We start from the raw sequence: 23,963 nt of genomic DNA on the forward strand, positions 1-23,963 counted from the left end.
CCCTGAAAAGAGCTGCAGTTGCATCAAGGCCAGAGCCCCTTGATAGAAGACCTGAGGGAAAACTAAATTGTGAAGTATGCGCAGCTAAAACTGAAGTGCAAAGCACTCTTCTCTTGTAACATAGGCAGCATTTCCAAGCTGTTTGAATGTTACTGGGGACAGTTTTATTCCATTCTATGATGAGCTACTGCACTTTGGATGCTGTCCTCTCTGGGAGCAGTTCATGACAAGGGAAGAAGAAAATGCAATGGTTCAGGGGCATCTTGGCTACTTATTCCTTAAACTGAATGTTGAGGGATGCATAGCTTAAACACATAAGATACTCTCCCTCTCATGGTCTCAAGTGGAACAAAAATGTCACTGCAGGCGAGACTGCAGGTCTTGAATTCAAGGTCTGGAAACAAGAGTTTCTGCACTAGAATTACTTTGAGGTATTGAATGTGGACATGGATAGACCAGCTAACAAGATGAAGGAATAAGCAGTGAGCCTTAAGAGAGGTAGATAACCTAAGATGAAATAGCAGATGTAGATGTTTCCAAGAGAGATTCAGAGAAGTAGTTTATTGTTTCATACAAAACTCTGATGAGATCTTGCCCAGAAGTCTGTCAAGTCTAAGTAAAAGTGGGGAACACTGGGATAAGAAGAGGCCCAGATATCCACCACCAACTCTTCCTCATGCATTGTAAGGTTAGGTTGTGGTCTGGAGCATGATCATCGTAACAAAAAGGTCAGATAACAATATTTCTTGTGATTTCAAGGTTCTAAAGTTTGCCCTTTCCAATCTCCTATTCTTATATATGTCTCTGCCTATGTATTTCTAGACGTATTTCAAGCTTGTGCTTGAGTCTTTGCAGTACTAGGGATGAAGAGTTTATATATAGTGAGACAGGATCAATTTTAAAACATACCTTTGGACATAATTCACTTCCAGTGAAAGACATTAAAAACCTAGGTAAAACAGTATATAGATAGTTCTAGGTAAAACAGTATATAGATAGTCATTAATATAGTACTTTATTATCGGGTGATGCCATTTAGAAGAATTTTTACAGCAGTATCATGAACTTTGACAATTATTCTGGTTTGGTTATTAGCCTGTCAAATGTTTAGCATGGGAGAAATGCTACAGAAAGAGGGAGCATTCTAAGAGTGATACAGGGATCTAGCATGGCATGGGGAAGAAACCAGGAGAGTGGAAGAACCAAAGACCACAGATGAAGATTTAAAGGGAGGGAAACAGGTAACGTTTACAAAATGTGCATTATTACGTTATCTTCTGCCTCTTTTGGTGATTAGCAACCACCTGACATTCAGGAGAGTTTAGATAAAGGAGTAGCAGAACAGGGCCTGTGTATCTATTTTGTGTACTGCTCTGCACTGATTTCTTGTTAAATATAGCACATTAGTAAGATCAAAACAAATGTTCACTGAATCCAGATAATACCTATTGCTATGTTAAATTTTTATCAAGAGACATTTAGTTTCATGACCTAATAGCCACCCTTTAATTGCTACATTTCAGACAGTATGAAAATATATCTCTACTGGTAACAGTGGTCTGTAATTGTAATTCTTGATTTTACTGTCAGGTCATGCTTGTACTGTTGTCTCTGATAGCTTCAGGTCATGCACTGCTGCAACACAGGTCAGTTAGGTCAAAAGAGGTAGGTCTTTATTCCTCTAATGTTTTCAAACTGAAAATTATATTATAGTAATAGAATAGAAGATTTCAGGCATCTACATATTTGCAGTTAATCCCTGAATGTGAGTAAAGCTTGTAGAAGGAACTAGATTTTTTTTTCTTCTTTGGATTAAGGATTAGGGATCAAAAAATCCTGAAACGTAGTCCTATAATTTGGTATAATTCATTGTAGTTGCCTTGACCTTGGAGATGAGTGGATGAAGGTAGCTAACAACTGCAGCAATTTATTGAGAGATTTAGTAGGGTATCAATCACTTGAAGTCAAGTCAGAAATATCAGTGTCTACTGTGAAAAATGGGGAGGGGGATGAAAATAATTTGTTCATTTCTAGAAACAGATCCTAGTTTTTACTGCATATAGTCTGCCTGGTGACTTTAATGTGTTCAAGTTCTTTTACAGCTGGTTGCCTTCATTTGATTGCAGTAAATTGAGCTTTTTTTATTTAAAATGCATCAAGTCACCAATATAAATAGACAAAAGTTGTCTTTTGTTCCTTTATAAACAAGCACTTGTAGTGGCTGATCAAAGGGGCTGCTGATCCCTTTAGTGAAGCTCTGGTAAATCAAGTGATCATTTATATGAATGGTATTTTGTATCTGACTTTGGTTTTAGTTGTTTGGGGTTTTTTTTTTCATGTAGCAGAATTCCATTAGTGAAAGCTTCTCTGCATTTCTATTTCCTCTGCTACATAATGTTGATTTTGTGAAATTGTGTTGAAGAAATACTACAGTAACAGTCAGACTATCTCTTAAGAATGTGTTTTCCCAGATCAGCTATGAAACCTGAAAAGACACCCTTTAATGAAGATCTTAAGCATTTAACAGAGCATGAAGGGAATCCTAAGGCACTGGCTTGAGAATGTGGTTGAGCTGTCCCCTCTTTATAATTAAAATGAGGTGGTTTTGCAAATCAGTATGCTTTCGAGGTCTTGAGAAAACAGACAGTAACAGGTTTTTCTATGTTGTAACCATTACAGTCAGTCATTTAATAGTTTCACCAGATCATAGAGTATCCTGAGTTGGAAGGTACCCACAAGGGTCATTGAAATCTAACTCCTGGCCCTGGACAGAACCATCCCCAAGAGTCACACCATGGGCCTGAGAGCATTGTCCTAATGATTCTTGAACTCTGCCAGGCTTGGAGCTGTGACCACTTCCCTGGGGAGCTGTTCCAGTGCCCAAACACCCTCTGAGTGAGGAACCTTTTCCTGACACCAAACCTAAACCTCCCCAGGCCATTCCCTCAGGTCCTGTCACTGGTCACACAGAGAATCAGCGTCTGCCCCTCCTCTTCCCCTCACCAGCAAAGTGTGACTGCAGTGAGGTCTCCCCTCAGCTTTCTCTTCTCCAGGCTGAACAGACCAAGGGACCTCAGCCACTCCTCACACAGCTTCCCCTCCAGGCCCTTTGCCATCCTTGTTGCCTTCCTCTGGACGCTCTCCAACAGCTCAGCGTCTTTCTTGTGTTGTGGCAGCCAGACCTGCCCCCAGCACTGGAGGTGAGGCTGCCCCAGTGCAGAGCAGAGCAGGACAATCCCTCCCTTGCCTGGCTGAGGCTGCTGACCCCCAGGGCAGGGCTGGCCCTCCTGGCTGCCAGGGCTCAGTGACTCACATTCAACGCCATGGACCAGGACTTCCAGCTCCCTTTCTGCAGCACTGCTCCAGCCTCTCATTCCCCAGTCTGTATGTCCATTCAAGGTTGCCCTATCTGAGGTATAGAATCTGGAATTTGTCTTTGTTAAACTTTATATTGTTGGTAAATGCTCTGTCTTAGTCAAAGGGGCAGTGTGGAGAGACTTCTGCTGCTTTTGTACTGAGAAATCACAGAATGGTGGGAAGGTCATGCAGATCATGTAATCAAGCATGGTGCTCATAGTGGGAAGATGCTGATGTTAGGTCAGGCCTGTGATGTTTTTTATATCCAAGATTTGAAAATCTCCCAGGAACAAGAAATTGAGCTTACTTATTTTCAGCCCACTCTGAGTCTGCTTGTCTGTCATTTACTAACTTTTTTCCAAATGATAGTGCTGTGGGAAACTACCAAAAGAAACAGTCTAAACACTGGACTACTTAATATCCAGGAGGACCAAATTCATTCACACAAACATCCTGAACGACGGTTTTTCATCACTGTTGTTTAAAACCCATGTGTTGCCTACTAGCAATGTGTGGACAGCCTTGTCAAAGCTTCTGTTTTACACAGGAAAATTTCCGGCTTTTGCCCATCAAGCCAGTGTAACAGACTGTAATACACATCTGAAGTTTGAGACTTTGAACCTTGCTGGCGCTCCATCTGAATGGGAAGGGTTGTGTGTAGAAGATAGAATGAATGTTGGGGGATGTTTTACTGTGATATTCATTAACTTTTAGCTTTTGCTAGCCAGATACTCACTCCCTAGCCTTCCAATTTTTAAGGCTAGGGAGTATCAGGTTACTCTTGCCCTAAGCAGGCTTTTAGGCTGTGAAAATAGAAATGTCCGGCTTTTGTACCCTCCCAGTAGGTCAGAAGTTGGGGTAGTTCTAAAAAGTACCTAGTCTCCTTTCCAAATCCCTGGGGTGCAGTTTCACAATTGCCCTGAGCTGAGCTAAGCCTGTGTTACTCCAAGAACGAAAGGTTTCATTCTCTCCTTTGGGCTGCTGTCAGTGCTCATGTGGTTAGTTGGATCGCATGGCTGGTCTCCAAGGAAAAAAAAATAGCTGTGTCTCCACTTCACAGATGAAGCAGGTTAGCAGGTTCAGCATAGGGGGGCATAGTGATTTCTTGCAAGTTCCACAATCAGTCAATGGCAGAATTGGAAACAGGGGCTCTGAGTTGTGACTTTTCTTGTTATCTTAAAAGTAGTCTCATGTGACTCCTTTATTTTCAGTCTTAGAGATAAATTTTGGACTTACTCACTCGCTCAGTGCAGTCCTGCAGGTTAAATATAGATTTAAACTGGTGCAGTTTGAGATTGGAATCTACTTATTTGTCTTTCCTTTATCACATGTTTCTCAGCACGTGCTTTCACCTTGGACCTGTTGCTTCTGGAAGTAGAATAAGCTGGAGCAATTTTGTGCAGCTTGTTTCTTTGGTAGCTTCTTTGCCACAATAAATCATTATCCTTAATTTTTAATTTGCAATGTCAATTTTTACTCTGCTCAGTTTATTCTTACCTGTAAGTGAGGGGAAAAAGAATCATAGGTAGAGCTCAGGAATAAATGGCAGATGGGTTCAGCATAGTTTTTGGCAGTTAGGGATCACAAGAGTATCTAGAGCCTGTTCCTGGGGGTGTTTGTTTTAATGTTGGCAATTTGTCACTGTTGTGTTGGGTATTTTTGCCTATTCATCTCACAGATAGCAGTAAAGAGTCGTTGTGAAGGGTGTATCCTAGCCAGCCTCCTAGATCCCTAACTCCTAAACAGAGAAGAGGGATTTGTTTTAATAAAAAGAGTGCTCTGTTCCTGATTTCTGCAAAGGGAATTCTGAAGGACTGTTTGCTCTGGTGCCCTGAACAACTCTTTCCGTTGTCTGGGCTGCTCTCCAGTGCTTATTCTAATTCATAATGGAAAATAACGCTGCAAATGAGATGGTTGTTGAAAGGATAAAGAGAAAAAGGCTCACCCTCTGTCCTTGCTGAAAGAATTACACTGCTTCTTTGGGCATCTTGTGTACATGAGCAAGTTTCATCATCTTTCAGAATAGACTTCTATAGAAAGTACTGAGGACCATCCAGACACATGGCCACACTCCTTGTGCATTAGAAGAATTATCTGGGGCATGAACAACCATGATAGACATAAGTTCTAAGAAAAGTGGTTTCAGGAAGGACACAAGTGCACATTTTTTAAGTCAAGTTAATCAGTCATGGTTATAATTTTACTTCTTTATAATTTTTTTTCTCCCAAAGACATTTCAATGAATAGCAGATGAAGTTTATGTGGTAGCTGGGAAGGAGGGCTGGGAGAGAATTCTTTCCAAAGGTATTTATAATGTCCTCAAAGAAAACAGAAAAGGAGGAGGAGCTGCTAAGAGAAGCCTGTAGGATATGTGTCAGGGCTGAGGAGGCAGACTCAGCAGGTTGTAAACTTACAACGCAGAAGTAGTAATCGTGAGGCTGTCTCTGAAAGAATTGCATGTTGATATTTTAAGAGTGTTGGAGCTTTTGTTTATTTCCCTAAGGATTTATGTAGGTTTCTATCTAGGCTCAGTATCTACATTTTCTTTTGCCTCTGGAATTTGAGTGGGAGAGCTCAGTTTGCAGTTATATTGTATTCGTTTCCGTGGCCTCTTACTCTGATGTGCACAAAAGAGAAGAGATTATTATTTCGTTCTTTTTTTTTTTTTTGTTCTCTTAATGTACTGCTCACCTACTTTGTAATTTCACTGTAAGTTATTTCTTTGGTGTCTTTGTTCTTTATTCTAGTATAGGGAATCAGTTACCTTAAATTCCAGCATCTGATTTGGCAGGTTGAACATTGAAATGATTGATCAGGTACTCTTTTAAAGCATGTAACAGTTGCATTCTTACTACATCATGGGGGTTAAGTATTCCTAGTGAGGCCTGTCGCATTGAGAATTTCTTCCTCTTAAATGTATTTTGGTATAATGTACAGTATAATGTGCAGTTTGCGCAGCTGTACTTTTGAGTCTGATTCTGTCATTTGTGAGAGATTGCATTTCTGATTTTTCTACAAAATTTCTCTGTTCAAAAGTGGTATTTTGCTCAATGCAGGCATTAACATTTGAATTTAAGCCATGTTTGCATACTGTGCTTGTCCTAGTTTTGGCCATCTGTGACAAATCACAGGCTCAACTGAGCTAGTATTAGCCCATAGTGTAGACAAGGATGAGCTGCTTTTTTATCTGTTCCGGCTGCTTCAGCTTCAAGAAGAGAAGATCCAGTGATACAAAATGTCATGTTGCCTGTTCCTTGGAGGCTTACAACTAAGGCTGGTCACCAGCAGGTCTCATGCCCCAGGAAGGTCCCCTGCTACAGAGGACTAAAGTTAGACCATGCAACCCTAAATATGGAAAGCATTCATAGAAGTATGGTCTTTAGAAGTATGCATAGCTGCATCTTATTCTTGGGAGCATTGTTGTTACAAGAGGCTTGTCATCTGACTGTGGTGGACATTGTCATCTCCTGAGGCTTGAGGCAAAGGCTGACTTCTAATTAAAGAGGAGGTCCAAATCTAATCAGGGTGTTCCAACCACAAGCAGTAATTACTGTGTTAAATCTCTCTTTTGATCTATAGCATAATAATCTGGTTGAAGCAAAAGAAGTACCTCAGTGATATCACATTTTTATTAGGCAATACTTTTGCTTGTAATAAATGCTTAGTAAAAAGAAACAGCTTTGATTTTACTATTATACTTCTTCTATTTCATGTCATTGGACTTCTGCTTCTCCATCCCCTTACACACCAATATCCGGTATCTAGTATTAGAACCTGAAAAGAGGTTGGAGAAGTGAGAGGACTAGAGGAAATGGCCTTAAGCTGAGACAGGGGAAATTGTGATTAGATATTATTTTTTAAAAAATTCAATTTTATGGTAGTCAGGCATTGGAGTTGGTTGCTCAGGGAGGTAGTGGAGTCACCATCCGTGGAGGTGGTCAAGAGACATCTGGATCTGGTGCTGGATGATACAATTTAATGGTTTAGTGATTCAGGGGTTACAGTGGTAGTGCCTGGTTGACAGTTGAACTTGATGATCTTAAAGGTCCCTTCCAAACTTGATGATTTTATGATTCCATGAATACAGTATTAGTTCAAACAATCCTGATATAATTTTGTGATTGGACCAGGTCAGGAAGTTTCACAGTTTCTTTGGACAACTGTTTTTAAAACCACTCTGTTGTTTTATTGCCTTTTTTCCATGGCCCCTTCTAAAATGATAGGTCTATGAATAGCTAAAAGCATGTAGTGCTCCTGACAGGTTGGACAACTAGGAAGAAAGAGAACAATATGATGGGACAAGTACATTAATGACAGCTGCAGGAAAGGCTTTCTCACCACACCTTGCTGGTGTATAGGACAAAAGATTATTTGCTTTAGTGTTCAATCTGTCTTCTTCCTTCTAAGGCTGTTGACAAGGAAATGAGTTCTGTTAAATGAACTTTTTACAGTGTGAACTGTCTAGAAATGCTTTCTGTTAATAACAGCATTTATTTTTTTGACCAAAGACAGATCTGAAATGACAACGCAGTTCTCTGGTGCAACTTGAAGCCATTTCCTCTTGTCCTTTTCCTTGTTATTTGGCAGAAGAGACAGACCCTCACATTGATATAACCTATTTTCATGTGGTTGTAGAGAGCAGTAAGGTCTCACATGAGCCTCTTTTCTCCAGGATAAACACCCCCAACTCCCTCAGCTGCTTGTCAAAAGATTTGTGCTCCAGACCCTTCACCAGTTTTGTTGCCCTTCTTTGGACACTCCCAGCACCTCAGTGTCCATCTTGTAGCAAGAGGCCCAAAAAACTAAATACAGAATTCAAGGTATGGCCTCACTAGTGCCAAGTACATAGCAGCAATCACTTTGCTGGTCCTGCTGGCCACACTGTTTCTGAGGCAGGCCTGGAAGGCCACCTGGATGTATGCTGGCTCATGAACAAACACTATCAACCAGCATCCCCAGGCCCTTTTCCACCAGGCAGTTTTCCAACCATTCTTCCCTCGGCCTGGAGCAATGCCTGGGGTTGTTGTGACCCAGGTAAAGGACCCTGCTCAAGCAGGGTAATGCTACAGCACATTGCAGGGATTGTGTTCAGACAGTTCTTGAGTATCTCCAGTGAGAGAGACTCCAGAACCTCTCTGCACAATTTGGCACAGTCGCCTGAACAGTAAAAGTTCTTTCCTGTGTTCAGTGGAACTTCCTCTGCATCAGCTTCTGCTCCTTCCCTCTTGTCCTCTTGCTTGGCACCACTGAGCAGAGTCTGGCTCCATCCTTTTGTCATCCTCCCTGCAGATACTGAGGCATTGATGAGGTCCCCTCTCAGTTTTCTCAAGGCTGAATAGGCTGAACTCTTTCAGCCTGATATTTTAAGGGACATGCTCCACTCTTATTGTCTTTGTTGCCCTTCTCTGGACCTGCTCCAGGAGCTCCTGCAGTCAGGAGCCTGGAACTGGACACAGCCCTCCAGATGTGCCTCACTAGAGCTGAGCAGAGGGGCAGGATTGCCCCCCTTGTCCTGCTGGTATTGCTCTCTGAGAGAAGTGATACTTTGTATTTATTAGCCAACAGTAGCTTTTCATTAGGGTTTTTTTGAATTCATCCATACTTTTAGCACCTACAGTGTGTTGTGGTAAGCAGTGCCAAAGCTTAACCTCTCATTGCATGTTGAAAAGTCTCTGGCTCTTTTGAGCTTGGGTCTGCTAGTTTTGTATAATGCTTTCTAAGTTCTGTGGTGAAAGCGACTGAGCTGTCATTCCCCATAGCTTTGCTGCTTCTTGAGAAAGTTAAAATGGTGTTGTTCTGCTTTTAAATAGATCATGTCAATCAATTAGGTAGTCTTAAGGAAAAGGTCACTATTACTTTTGGAGGCCCTGAGGCATTTTAGCAATAGGCAAGAAGGTTGACTGATACGAGAAAAAGGACGGGAATGATTTACTGCCTTTGGAATTAAGGATGTCGCTGAGAGTGGAGATTAGAGAAATTACCTGCTTATGTTATCTGAATTCAGGGCCTTTAAGTTAAACTGGAGATTGAAAAAAACAATATTTATTTTCTTCACCCGTCCCTGTAAAAATTATGGATCAGGGGTTAAAGGTCAGAGATGAAGAGGTAGTTATAAGAAAAGGGTAACCTCCCTGGTCCCTGTTTTTTCTGGGTTTTTTTCAGTTGCTGGAGTCAGCTGATACTTTGTGTCTTTTTTTTATTTCCTCTGCCTAATTTACCTGATGACATGTGACACATTGGTTGAAGTGCATGGAGGAGCATGTGATAGAGCTATGTGTTTGGGGGATACTTACAGGTGAGGGAAGGGCATTGATATCTGTGGCTGTGAAATGTTTTGGAGAGGTATTTCTTATGGCTGTTGCTCTGACAAGGTCTGGTTCAATCTGTTCTACAAGGTGTTTGTTTCTGAAGCTAAATTTAGTTGGGTGACAAAAAATTATAGTGATTATTTCTTCCAAGTTGTAATCATCCATTAGAGACTGCAGTATTTACTGTCTTGCTATATAATTTGAGGTCCATGATGTTGTAAGACAGCCAGGATATATGATTGAGGGTGGAGGGAGTTCCTTTTGTCTTGTAGTATGTTTGCATGGTGACGTGCTCAAAGATGAGATCTCTGGAGAAATGTCCCCGGAGGTTAAAAGCCTTCTCTCAGTTGTTGAGGTAGGTATTTTGTTCTTACAGCAAATTCAGTGCTGTTCCCACCTATCAGGATTTTGCAGTGGGATAAATACAGGTTTTGTAGGCATCAGAATGATTTAAAAAATTTCTTTGGCTCTGTGGGTCAATGCTTCTATTTCACTCTTGGAAAATAATTTGAGTATGTATAAACTTGAATGCTTTTCCCCAGCCTGGGCTAGTGAAGGTGTTAACTTTACCTATATGCTATACCTTACCAACCTTGTAGAACCACAATTAAAAGACTTGAAAAATAATCTTTGATGCATATGTTCTAGGAGTTGACCTTAAACTCAGAATTGCTGGATCACTGTGAATGTATAAAAAGGACTGAAGTTTAAGGTCATGTTTAAACTCAGAGGTAAACATTGCATACCTACAGATATGTGAATGTATGGTTTGTTGTTGTGTAGTGCAAATCTCTGGTGAATCATTTTCTGTATTTTGTAACCAAAAGCTTTATGAATATCTGTGGCATAGAAGAAAAGGAAGCATTTCAAGAAGGGCAGGGGAAAAGTGTTCAGGAAAACATGCCATTTCTTTGACTGAGCTGCATGCAGGGTACCTTCTGGAAAGACAGGTCCAATGAAGGGTGTGGTTATGAGATTTTGTTTGACAATTTCTGTACACTGTGCATTCTGTAAGGGCCACTGTTATAAGTTCATGGATCTCACATACTGTAGGGTGTAACTGGGTGAGTCAGCAGTACATTGCAACAAGATGTGATCATGCATGAAAATTGTTTTACTTTTATGAGATTTTAGTGTAAGAGGGTTGAAAATTGGTGTTTCTGCTGCTTGTTAAATTATTTGTTTATAAGTACAAATGGCCTATTTGAAACCAGTATGTTTCTTTATATGGATGACCTTGTAGTATTCTTAAACACATCTTTTGGCTGTTGGTTCATATTTATGTTGTACAAGGGGTTTTGGTTTTTTTGTTTCTCCTTTTTCAGCATTCAGTTTGGTGCATATGTATTAATATTTCTGTCATGTAGCTGTCCTTCACAACAAATGCCTTTACTGCCAACACACATCTATAATTAAAACAATGAGGAAATTCCCTTTGTTTCCTCGCTCAACTAAAGGTTAAACTCCTACTTCCTTATAGGCAACATTTCATGCTGCTTGTTTGACTCGACTGGCCTATAAGGAAGTAGAATTAGGCTGAAGGAGCGCAGAAATCCTATGGCATGGGACTTGTCAAAGAACTTGGCATTGGCAATTGTTTTACTTTGAAATTCTCAAAGGTGTTCAACTGGTTTTTTGGCACTGAGGTCACACCAGTACTGAATGCATTTTGTAATCTCAGTTCTGTGGGTTAGGTTAAACTTTACATTTTAGATCCCAAACATCTATCTTTTGTATTGCAGTGCTGGAATCATGCTGCTAATCTTTGACTAGGCGAGATCCAGATAATATTTCAACTGCTGCGTGTGGAACCTATTTAGTAGTGTTCCTGGGAAGTGAGACTCAATGATTCACCTGTCAGAGGCCTCAGTTGCCTCAAGATTCCCTGGGAACTCCTTCCTTATTACTCTAGTGTCTTCTCAAAGGATGCACAGTAATTGAAGCAAGTGGGCGTATCTTTTACAGATTTTTACACAGGAAACATACCTAGGCAAAATAAACCTGTACCTTGTTGCCTTGGTCTGATTACTGCTGTGATGGCTTTGAAGTCTGTATACTTGCAAGCACCTGAGCTTTCTCCACTGGATTCCTCGCCTCCAGCATATGTATCATCCGGGTCTTGCTAAGTTCTTGCCCTTGCAGTCAACACCCTTTTGTTCTCTTGTTCTTTTCTGGAGCAATGTTCTTTTGTGTTTCTGTTCTAAAGCTACTCTGTTTTCAAAAGTCCCCATCTTTTAATTTCTTTGGGTGATTTCTCCACCCATTCCCTATTGTTTTCACTTTGCTGATCTGAAGATAAGTGATTTAGTAGGGATTTAAGATACTCACTGCTGTAAAAGTAGTGTTACCTATTTTGTTACAGTCATTATTAATGTTTCTAGTCAGATGAGAACATTGACTTACCACTATTTCCCTTTACAATACTTAAAAGATAATCTTACCACTGTACTCATATGTTCTATGAAATATAGGAACCATTTGAAGGAAATCTGATATTCATGCTTTATAACAGTTAAAGCCCTGTAAAGACATCTTGAATCCTGTGGATCCACATTTACTGGTTTTCTTTATGCCTTTGTCCTGCTCATCCTTCATGATTAAACCAGGTTTTATTCATCTATGATGTCAATTACAAAGGTTCTGGAGCTCATTTAGCCACCAAGTTGTATTTGATGTACAGAGATGTATGAAGCAAGCAGAATGTCCCATCAGTGGCTAGAGAAGGCTTTGATTTACTGCCTGAAATGCAACTGCAAATAGTTGAATCAAAAAACCATTCTTTAGAAATAGGCTTTGTTTTGTACTCTTGAACTGTAAAAGTAGGGCACTGTCATCTTTCCCCATGTGCAAATGCAGAAGCTCTGTACACTTCAATGGTAAAGTATTTCCATCAGCAGAAGCTGCATTTTACATCTAAATTGTTCTATTTGAAAGCGCTGGTTCTTCCCTTCTGTTTTTTAACTGTTACTTTCGTGTCTGAATGTAATCCTGGCTGGGCCCAGATATCCTGTTCCTATCACTATAACAATTCAGTGATACTTGCATTTACATTTACAGTGCTACATTGCTATTATGCTATTTTTAAAATTATAGGTGTTTTCTACTCCCAGAATTATTTACTACCAAGATTAAATTGCCAGTAATCATAAATACTATTTACTGATTTTATTCAAAACATACTAGCTGGCTTATCATAACAATGAGTGTGATATGTTGATAGATGGCATAGTGGGGAGCCTTTTTAGCTGTTACAGGAGGGCCAAAGTCTTCTTGTAGCATACATTTTATTGGGAGCTGAAATCAGTCAATATGCAATGAAGACTGAGAATTACTTGAATCATGCTCTAGGCATTTGCATTTCTGGAATGACTGTGTTTATGCAGTCATCTTGGGGTTAGGGGCAGTTCAGCTCGGGTTGTTGACTGAAAGAAAATGCTGTAGGAAATCTATCTAGAGTGTCTGTGGCTCAGGATCAGGAAAGAGTTCATTCAGGGTGCACACAAACCAAGTGACTTGGATTCACAAAAAATTTGGGAGGTGTTTCAGCTTCAGGGTCTAAGCTGGACATTATTAAATGTGGAAGCCGTTGTAACCTCATGACTTGTAGGCTGCTGTGAGAATTGAAGTGTGAAATGTTATCATCTGCTGCCATGATTTGCTTTGACTTCCTGCCTGTGTTCTGCCTTAAAATTGAAGGTTTCATTGCTAAAATATGATCCCAAAGTATGACAGTGACAAGCACATGAATATGTAATAAGTAGTTGAAGAAACAGCTAGAGAGCAATTCTTGAAAGGATTTCCCTATGCTGATCAATGTGAGCTGTTTTAATTAGCTGAGCAGCTGGATTTTAGCTGCTGCTTAACTACATCCTCACTTGTCCAGACAGTGGGAAGTCACGGTTGTGGCATTCATTAAGTGATGCAGAAGCAGACATCCTCAGCATATTGATGAGGATTGAATTGTTGCTGGACTTAATTACTGGTTCAGGATTTCTTGCTTTTGAGGCTGAACCCAAGAGAGAAGTGAAGTTGTGCGGGGGTGAGTCTTAATTTCTAGATGACCTATCTGTACTATTGAGCATGTGATTTCTTAGGTGGGTAGATCTTTTCTAGCCTCCTGTACCTGTAGGGCCAGGATGATAATACCCCATGATCTAGCAGGGAGCATGCAAGTGTTCATTTTACAGAAAGACTGTGGGGACAGGCTGCTGCCAACTGTGTTTGTTCTGGTGCTTGCCTGATCTCCTAATGAGCCAATATGGATGATCAGCACTTACAGGGAAAAAAAATATAAAGAGTGGATCAGCTGATGCTGAAGGATGAGAAGAGCAGCTGACATGAGGTATAGCCAACATTTGGTGATTTACTGTCAGATTAGTGGCAGAGTCGTGGACTTAAGGTTTGTTTTGTCCATGGAGGTTGAGCTGCTTATCCCAAGGACTGCTGCTGACCTCCCCATCCACTCCCATCGCTTCTCCGGTGCCACCCTGCTGCTTATGTGGTTCTGCAGCCAGCTGGAGCAGTTGGCCTGGCTAGCTGAAAATTAATCAGGATATTTGGGATGGGATTCTTTGTTGTTAACAAAACCACATGGCTGATCCAGCAGACTTGTGACCATGCCAGCACCAACACAAGAGAGCTGGTGGAAATGGTGAGCATGGGGAAGGCAGGGGTACTGGCAGTGCAGTCTGCTTCTCTGATACTGATGGGGAAAGTGCACCTGGACTCCATGTGCCATGTCAGCTAAATTTACACTCTCAGCTAGAGGACTGGGGCTCCTCAGCAATGGAGGCATTTTAGACCAGCTAATCACTGTGATTGCATTTTCAGTGGAAATTGACTTCCACAGGATTAATACAATTCTGTCTACTGCACCCACATCATAAATTTGGAATAGCTGTGAGTCTTCTGTTTTCCTTCAGGAACTTTTTGGTAGAACTAGTAAGTCTGTCTTTGGCCTGCAGGTGGTGGTAAATCTGATCTTTTGCGCCACCCCTAATTTAGCTATTAAGTTACTACCATCTATATCATATATATATGATGCTTTTTATTAAACTAGTGTTTTGCCTTACAGTAATTTCAGCATGAGCTATTTTAAAATTCTTGGCTCACATTCCAAGAAGTCACAAGAGACAATTAAAATAGTGACATTTTAATTCTTTTTACTCTGTGAGTATAAAACAGGGTCAGTAACCATCACAATTAGACATATGTTTAACTTTTACACAGTTATGTGAACCTAAGAACTGATACTTTATGAAAAGCTTCATATAACTTGACATAAAGGATAAATTTTGAGATGTTGGAATAAATGCTTGAGAATATTAATTTTTTAGAACAAGTGATCATTCTTTTTCATTATTTTTGTTGGCATTTTTCCCCCTTTAGGCTTTTATGTATGTCTAAAGTGATGTATGAAAAAAGTGCAATCAGTTTTCCTGTAGAATATTCATTGTTATGTCAGTTTAGATAAATAAAATAAAGGTCGTGGTTCTGATAAAGGGAGCAGGCAATGTGAAGGGCTGCTCAATTCCTGCTGAGAATCCCATGCAAGCCAATAGGAGGGTGTGAAAGTAGATAAAAAAGAGGTACTGGGACAGGCTAGTAGCTTGGGATGTCTTTTATATCCCAAGCAGTATCATAACCTGTAGAGCAGAAGGCTGTAGATAGCCAGGGTAGACCCTCCCTACATGGCTATGGGTAGGCTCACAGGCAGGAAGGGGACAGGAAACCAGTCCTGCCTGTGATCTCCAGAGGCAAGTAAAATCCATCAATCCTCTGCCTGTTTGCACTCAACAGCCAAACTGCCTCACTGTCAGCCAGCTTGTAGGAATGTGCCCATGACGTGCCCTCCACTGGACTGAGACTTTAGTGCTCCTGAACCAGCTAAAGGACCAGGTGGGTGAAAAGATAGCCCAGAACCTCCAGGCCTCTTGGCTTAGGTAGCTGTCCTGCTCTGGGCAGACCCAGCTCCCTGCCTGCTCCCTTGGAGATGGCTGTGTGATTTGAGCTTTATTCCACTTAAACAGCACCTCCCCATCTCTGCTGTGTTGGGACTGCTGAGGTGAGTGATGCTCACACAGTCTCTGAGTTGGGTCAGGAGTCACCCTGCAGCAGCAGTCTTCTGAGAAATCTGGTAGCTACACTGAAATTGTGTTTGAAGAAAGACAGTGCTCAGTCAAGGAAGTGTTGAAGCACAGCCCCAGATGAGGGAGAAACCATGGTTTATGCACAGTAAGTGCACTTACTCCACTGAACAGTTTACAGCTCTTTGCCCAGTCTACCTTGTGGCAATTTTATTTTCCTAATGCACAGATCTGAAATACACTTCTGAAGCATTTTTCTCAAGTATTTATATTTAGAAAACCTGTCCTTGTAACCTAGAGTAAAGCCTGCCAGAAAGAGTGAGTAGGTGTTTAACAGCTTGAAACACACCACTCCAGGTTCTTTATCTTTCAGAAATGGTGACCCATAGGACCCTTTTCAATTGCTGCTGACTTGAAGTACCCAGCTGCTTTCAGCATAGCAGGCACAGCAACTTACAGATGCCCTCTGAACTTACTGAGTGGGTTTTTCTGGGTGCAACATGGGTTTTGAGGAGCTGCCAGGGGAAGCTCATCAAAGCTATTGCCTTAGCTGGAAATGAAACCAAATTTGTGATTTAAATTAACAGTTAGCAAGGTCTAGGATAAGTGTGCAGATGTCAGAGGAGTTGCTCTGATTGTTCAGTCCTTCCTGCTAGAAGATGGGGGGTGGGTGGGATGGCTAGTTTGCATCTTTACTTACTCCGTTTTAGATATGACTCTGGTGTTGTTGCTGATGTTTATGAGATTCTTTAAGACTTTGGAACTTCCTGCTGTCTGCACGGTTTTCTTCCAGCAATACGAGTTTGAACTTTGCTTGTGTACATTGCAGGGTGGCACAGGAGCTGCTGTCTCCCATCCCCAGAGCTAGTTATTGCCACACTGTCCCCTCGGGTGTTCTCTTATCTTTATGGGGGAGTTGCATTTTGGATGGATTAATATTTCCTTGCCATGTGCATTTGTGAGGATTTTTTTTCCTGCCTTTTGGTTCATTGCTGTGCCTTATGAACAGGAGGAGGAGGTGGGAAAGAGGCAAGAGTCATCCAGTACAGTAATTGCTGCAGCTCCTACCTCATCAAATAGGAGGATTAAATTTGATTTGGTTATGTTAATTATTTGGATGGCTTGAGAGAAAACATGTCATTAACTGTGGAGCAAAGGAGGTTATTAGTAACCTTATCACTTCTCTCTTTGCAACACAGAATAAGAGACCAGGAATTGCTTCCTATGGAGCAGGGATGGGTAGACTTAACATAAGGTCTATGTAAAATCACCAGCTGCCCCAAGAACAGCATCTTATTTAAATTACTGGGGTTTAGTATATAATGAAGTTATGAAGTTTGCAGCTCATTTACAGGGCTTCATGAGGAAAAAAAAATGATGTGTCTACTGTCATTTCCGTGTTTTTAAAGGGCTTAAATAATTGTAAGCTAGATGAGAATCAGACTCTCCTGGGGGTAGGAAATGTAGTGCTTTGCCAAAAGGTTGTTGATGAGTGACCTATTAATGGAAAGTGGAAAAGAAAAACTGTCTTCTAACAGCTTGTTTTGCCGGTGAGCTCCTAAATTTTCTTATAGAACCATGTTATCCTGGGTTCTAAATTACAGATAGTTGTATATTTGGGCTGCCTTGCTGCCCTTGATATATCCATTCTTCACCTTCACTAGGTTGGTTTCATGAGAGGTTTTACTTCTTTGTTCTTTGCATTTTAATTTAAAGAATGTTTTCTATGTATCCTTTTGGTCTTCATGCCATATGGAAGGCTTGAACGTGAGGACTCCTGTGATTTCCAGCCAAAAGTACTTGTTTTTATATGAAAGTGTTTATCAGATTCTGAGGCAAATTGCAGTGGGTCAAAGGCTTTTGCCAGTGGAAGAAAGAACTTGTTTCTTTTTGTTCTTACTAATATTTGAATGTGCGTACTTCATAGATTTCTTAATTTCTACCTATAAAACTTAAGTAAATCCTGTATTCTTCGTATAGAAAGTTACTGCTGCTCCAGGAGATTTCAGATTTCTGTTACCAGACTTCAGTCTCCTTCCTGTCTAATAATAAATATTATTAAAACCCTAAAGTTTGTAGTTATTCAGAGAAATGAAAGCAAAAAAATAAAGCTTCAAAAATTAACATTCAAAAGAAAGAGACTTGAGATACGAGGAGCTGAGAAAAGAGTCCAGGGTACAGCTGTGAGGAACACACAACTAAAAGTGTTTCTTAAAGATAAGGCTGTATTTTGATGGGACACTTTGAAGGAACGCTAGAACCCCTTTCTGCTAAAAATGCACAGTGAAATATGACTGATAGAAATGTTTTCTAAAGCAGCTTTGCGAGCAGTGTGGATTGGGGCCAAGCCACATTTGAACTGTTTCTGAAACCAGACAAATAGGCATTGTTTATCCTAGACTAGCCAGACTGTTTCAGAAAACAGTTCAGTCAGAGCAACATTCATTTCTAGTCTTAATTAGTTTCCAGAATGACTGTAGAGGGAGGACGTTTTTCATCCACATCCTTTTTGACTGTCTCTTCTCTCTTCCAAATCCCCCCACTCTTCATCACACTGGAGTAATTGCAGCCATCATGTGCATGTGGAAGTAAACTGAGCCCTGACAGAGTTGGTGTGCTGCACCAGAGCAGACTCAAAATGCTAATGCATTCCCTGTACTAACATTCTTGCTGATGGAGTCTGGTGCTGGAATGTTTCTGGAAAAGGCTTGATTAGTGTATCTTTGTTTTGTTTTTAAGATACTGTATTAATTTGAACCAGATACAGTCTATTTATTTTCAGCCTTTAAAAAGTCCATTCAGCTTCTCACCAATAAATATTCTTTATCTCTTGTGTTTAAAAGAGAAAAAAGAGAAAAAACCCCTCTCTTCTGAACTGGTTTGTTGGTTGGTTTGTTTGCGTTGTTTTAATTCTCTGTAGCTTAGCATGAAGTGGAAGAATATTAACACCATGCTTTTCAAATTACAACATTTCTGAAAGTGGTAATCCCAAATTAGATTTGTTTTTTACCTGCAGAAATAGTAGGGACTGCTGTGTCTCTTAAATAGAACATTCAGAGGGGAGACATCAGAAACCTTAGTCTTACTAAGAAAACAGATGAGTTGGCAAAAGGAAACATTTTTCTGTCCCTGCATATCAACAAATATTTGGTCATGTTGTCTTCCTAACCCCACCCACCAAGTTATTACTGAAAAATGTTATCTTAACTGGAAGAGAAGACAAGTTGTTAAGTAATTGTTAAAAATATTTAGCAAAGGATTGTAGATTTTTACTTCACTGTGTAAGTTTTATTTATTTATGAGAATATAAGTCATTAAATACTTGCAATCTGTGAATATGCACACCCACATGAGACAGAATGTGAACTTCAAGACAGAATTGAGAAACATAATGGATTTAATAACTGGCTTTCTATCTTTGCAGAGTTTTGAAGCCAAGCTGTAGCCTGGTTTTCATTAAAAGGGGTTGGGTATGGTTGTATAGTCCAGGAGTTTTGGACAAATTTCTGTAAGATAACGCAGGGGAAAAAACAGGCTTGGCAAACCCTTTACAATATATGGGGAATTTTTGCATGGTGTTACCTAATTGTTTTCTCTTTGAGACATTAACCATGTTTTAATAATTCTTTTTTCTTCAATAAGCCAAGGACCCTTGTCATCCATAAGAGCGGCAATCAAGAGATGTAAGTTTACTTTTCCTTTTTGAGAACTGTAATGTAAGATTGCTACATCTTTAATTTTAGTAACTGTTTAACTTGGTATGCAAAAACAAAGTCACTGTAAATAAGTGAGCAGTAAGCTGAGGGGCTGTAATTTCTTTCTTTCTTTTTAGACCATTTTTTTGTTCCTTCTTTCCAGTTGCTAATATTTTCTTATTTATGTACTAATGCATCTGTGCACAGATGTGATCCTTCTCTGAAGAGCTTGGGTTAGATGTGCCAAATTTTTAGTTCATTTGACAGAATAGAAGATTGTTTGTTTAATTTTAGTAGAAATCTGCAGCAACTGCTTATTCACTGTACTGGGGACAGAATTAAACTCCTGTACTGGGCTTGTTTTGGAAAATAAAAGATTGTTTATAAATCTTGAATGAAAGTCCAAACTCTTCTTCCCCAATTTTAGCATTTAAATCCTTTTCCCCTTTTCCTGCTCCTGATGTTTCCAGGCAGAGAGTTTCTTTAGATGCATCTTTCAAAGTATTTTATGCTGTTACTTTCTTCCCCTTTTCAGTTTTATTTCTTTTCTGTCCATGACTTTAATTTCATATTAATGAAACAAGTCTCAGGATTCTACTATGGGTAAAAATAAATTCGTGTATGTTGTACTGATTTGTTTCTCCTGGACCTATTAGTCAGGGACTCATTAGTGTGGATTAGATTGGAGGTAGTGAAAGGGCGTCATGAAAGTTTTACTCAGAGCTAGTCTGCATGATGCTGTCCTTAAAATGCAGCACTTTATTTGTGCTGTTGCTGCCACAGATAGAAACTGGAAAACAGAGAGCACCAGATCACAGAGGACCTTTTGTGGTGGAGTCAGAAATTCATTCAGACTGCCTAAGCCCAGGTACCTTGCCAAACTGAGAAATCGTCTATGAGATCATTAAGCATTTTATATCTGTGTTTTTGAAAATGCAGTAGCAAGTGATTCTTTGTTTTGAGGCATAATCACATAAAAATCCAGTCAAGAAGCTGTGGCTTATGGTAGTAACTTTTTAACATGAAATATAAGTACCATGTGAATTATTTGGATAATAAGCTAGCAAAATACTATGCATGTACATAACAAGGCATTGTATATGAAACTATACTTTTTGTATGCCATTATCCAGTGCTGTTAGGATGGGCCTATATTACAATGGACACTGAATAATTCCTAACCCCCTTTACCACTAATCTGGAAGAAGTATGGTATTCTCTGGACAAGTGTATTTCGCTAACAGAGTTAGAAATCTGTCTTTCCTAATCCCTGATTCTTTGAGCTCTTACTCTCAAATTTGGAAGAAACATGATAAGTATGTACAGGGTTTCAACTCACCCACCTGTGGACAATGCTGTATATAATTTTGTTTTGGTAAATCTCTCAATTTCTTGTGGCCAGAGAGAAAGGGGGTTTATTTTCCTTTGGCACCCTGACCACAACTCCAGATAGAAGCATGGTGTCATTTTCTGTTCTTTGACTTCTCCATAGGATTCAGAAAAGTGAGCGTGACGTAACCTAAAGGAAGCAAGCATTTGAACATGAGATTTGCTCAGGAATAATCTTTTGATCTCAACTCTTAAAAAGTTACCCCAGGATCTTTAATGATGGTCTCAGGCCTGGGCACACCACTGTTATCCAGCTCCCACTGAAATCAGTGAATCACTGTTTCCATTGATGCCAGCACAGCAACGTGGGCAAGAATGGCAAAGGAAGGGGAAAGAGGCAAGCCAAATGCTGCAGCAGTGAGACAAAGGAGAACAGTGTTTTCACTCACTTCTCCACTCTTCCAGACCAGGCTGTTGTTGGGAAGCAGGGCTACAGAAGCAAGTCTCTTATCCTAAAATGTTGGAAGAACCTGTGGGCTTGTTCCATTCTCATTCTGTCCTACATAAATACATGGCTGAATGAAGGATGTGTAACAGCTTGTAACAGCACTCTGAAGCTGTGGCTTTCCATTTGGCAGTTTTGCAGCCATTTTTGGCTGTGGGTTTTGTTTGTTTTTCATTTTGTTTGTTTTGCTTGGGGGCTTCCTAGGTTCTTTTGGCTCCCACTTTTTCCCAACCAGATCAATTCCGTGACCTCCTTCTCTTCCCCATCTGCACAAACATTTGGGCTGGCATAATGCAGGGAATGGTGCAGAGGCAGGAACATACAAGGCAAGGAAAGGTGTAGGAAGAAGTGAAGTGCCTTCATAAATCAGGATTGTAAAATTTGAGTAAAACTATGGACTTGCTCTAAGGGTGTAGTAACAAAGATTTTATTCAGCAGCAATGCCAGCCTCTACACTGCCTAACAGTCAGATCACCTGTGATAAAGGTATAGAGGACTACCCTGGGGGTGGGAAGAGGAATCCTCTAACCCCCCTGGGTTATTATTTTATCAGTTCCTTCCCTGATTGCGCAGAGAAGCACTAGAGCCAGGGAACAGAGGCAGGAAAGAGACTGCTGTTGGGGGTGGCATTTTCCTTCCCCTGTGCTGCTGGTGGTCTGAGCCCAAGGTAAGCAGGTTCAGGGAGGTAAAGTGAGACAAAAACTGTACAGACAGTGGTTATTTTTTTATCCCTGTGAACTTGATGTGGAGTCACATGAGTGCTAACATTCACTCAAGGGGAATCAAAAATCCATGTTTGGAAGGGGAATTTGGTATCACCATTTCTTTAGCTAGGTTCAGGCATTAAATCAGCTCAGCTGTAATGTCAGACAATCTAGTATTTCCTTGAGGTGCCTGGAAACAGAATCAGAAGAGGAGCAAGACCTCCCCCTTGTGCCAAGAAACAGTTTGGGAGAAAACTCTCTTATTGCAGAAATGCATGAAAAATTCCAATTAGTTTGAACCTCCACGTCTTGTCTTCACAACCATTTCATACAGAAATAGTCTAACCAGATGTTGGGTGAAATCAAGGCTCTTTTTTCTGGTGTTGGCTTGAGGATTATCTGATCATTTTAGTGTTCCCTGAAGAAGAATCTCTGCAGTCATGTAACTCCTTTGATATTTCAAAGACTGCAAGTGTGGCCTCTTCCATGGGAATATTCTGTCAGTTCTTCATACTGCATTACTTCGTAGGTAAGGGAGGGGAGTGTGTGACCACTCCTGAGGCTTTCCTTGAAATACTGTAACAAATAACCTTTATTCCTAATCATGTATATAGTGAAACAAATAACTTCTTAGTCTAATAGTCTCCGTATTTCATAGGTTTAGAAGAAATGTCTAACCTGGTTTTAGAAAGCATTGGAAGAAGGTGTGTTTTTAAATATTAGCACATGTCCTTGTTGTAGAAAGGCTTGGCCTGTTTGAGGCTATCTTTCCAATCTTTCATGCAAAATTAAACTTGCTTTTAAAACCCTCTGCAATGACAAAACTGTTCAGTATTTCATACAGTTTTGCTAATGGAGGCACATAGATATTGTTATGCAGTGCCCACAACGGAACCTTATCTCTGAGCACATCCTTGATACCTTCAGTTGTCTTTGAATTGCCTTAAAAGGTTGCCCAAAAGATTGTAATTTCTAGCCCAGCTGTCTTTAAAGGCTCAAATCTGCATGATAGACTCCTGTTGCCATTAGCTTGTCTGTAGCATCAAAGTTTATGGGTCCGTGGTATAATGGTGGTTGTACTTACACAGGTGTTTTGATCCCAAAGCTTAAAATGCCCCCTGCACCATATGTATGTATTTCAAATACAAATGACACATAAAGCACACTTGAAAAGCAGGACCCTGAGAAGAAACAGTAGAAGAAAAAATTTGAAACATAAGTATGCAGCACAAATAGGATACCCTTTGCTTCCACACATTTAAAAATAATTGGAAAAAGCCCACTAAATAGTTCTTCTAAGAAATATATACAAAAGAGGAATCTATAAGTCACTGATCTGCCCTCTATTTACAGTATTACAATTAGTCCTTTATGCTCTACAAGGTTAGATGCCTCATTGACACTGGCTAATAACGTGCTTCATTGACACTAACAGAAATAAATACTGACAGTGGTATGAGTTGATTTGATTTTTTTTTCACCCCACAAGACCAATAAAGTTATAAGATAAAAAAGTGAGATTTTTATGCACTGATATTTTCCTCTCCTTCCCCTTCTGAAGCTACTTTGTTTTACTTACATACCACTAAGCATAAGCTTCTGGAAATGTTAGTGATTCTCACCCTGAGCATTTTTTATTGTTGAAGTTGAGAAACCAACTGTTTTCAGTCATCAGTGTATAAAGCAGCACTGAAATACATTTCCATTGACTCCCCTGGTGGAAGAGAGGTTTTTTAAAATCTTAAAACTGTCATAATTTGAAATCTGTATTTTTCTGATGGAAAAATGAATAATATGCTTTTTCAAGACAATCCACAAAGGGAAAGAAGAATGGTCTTAAAGGATGGAAAGACCACAAGGCTAGAAAAATGGCTGAGGTTTTTTTCTTGTGTTTTTTTTAAGTCAGGTATATACTATATTTTAACAATTCATGTCTTCTTTCATGCACTTTTTAATTTAAATTAATTTCTTAGAAATAG

At 40.0% G+C, this 23,963-nt stretch overlaps 1 protein-coding gene across 4 annotated transcripts in view; it reads left to right on the forward strand.

Annotated features, from left to right (window-relative positions):
* The window catches only part of SH3D19 (SH3 domain containing 19), an 81,623-nt gene that overhangs the window by 20,133 nt on the left and 37,527 nt on the right, over positions 1-23,963 (forward strand). For all 4 annotated transcript variants that reach the window (XM_084205064.1, XM_084205065.1, XM_084205067.1 and 1 more), the window contains one exon: positions 19,394-19,434. In XM_084205064.1, coding sequence (XP_084061190.1) covers positions 19,394-19,434 — 41 coding nt within the window. The remainder of the gene's footprint in view (positions 1-19,393; positions 19,435-23,963) is intronic.

This window comes from Fringilla coelebs, assembly GCF_963513975.1.
Source record: "Fringilla coelebs genome assembly, chromosome: 4".
NCBI classification, from domain to species: Eukaryota; Metazoa; Chordata; class Aves; order Passeriformes; family Fringillidae; genus Fringilla; species Fringilla coelebs.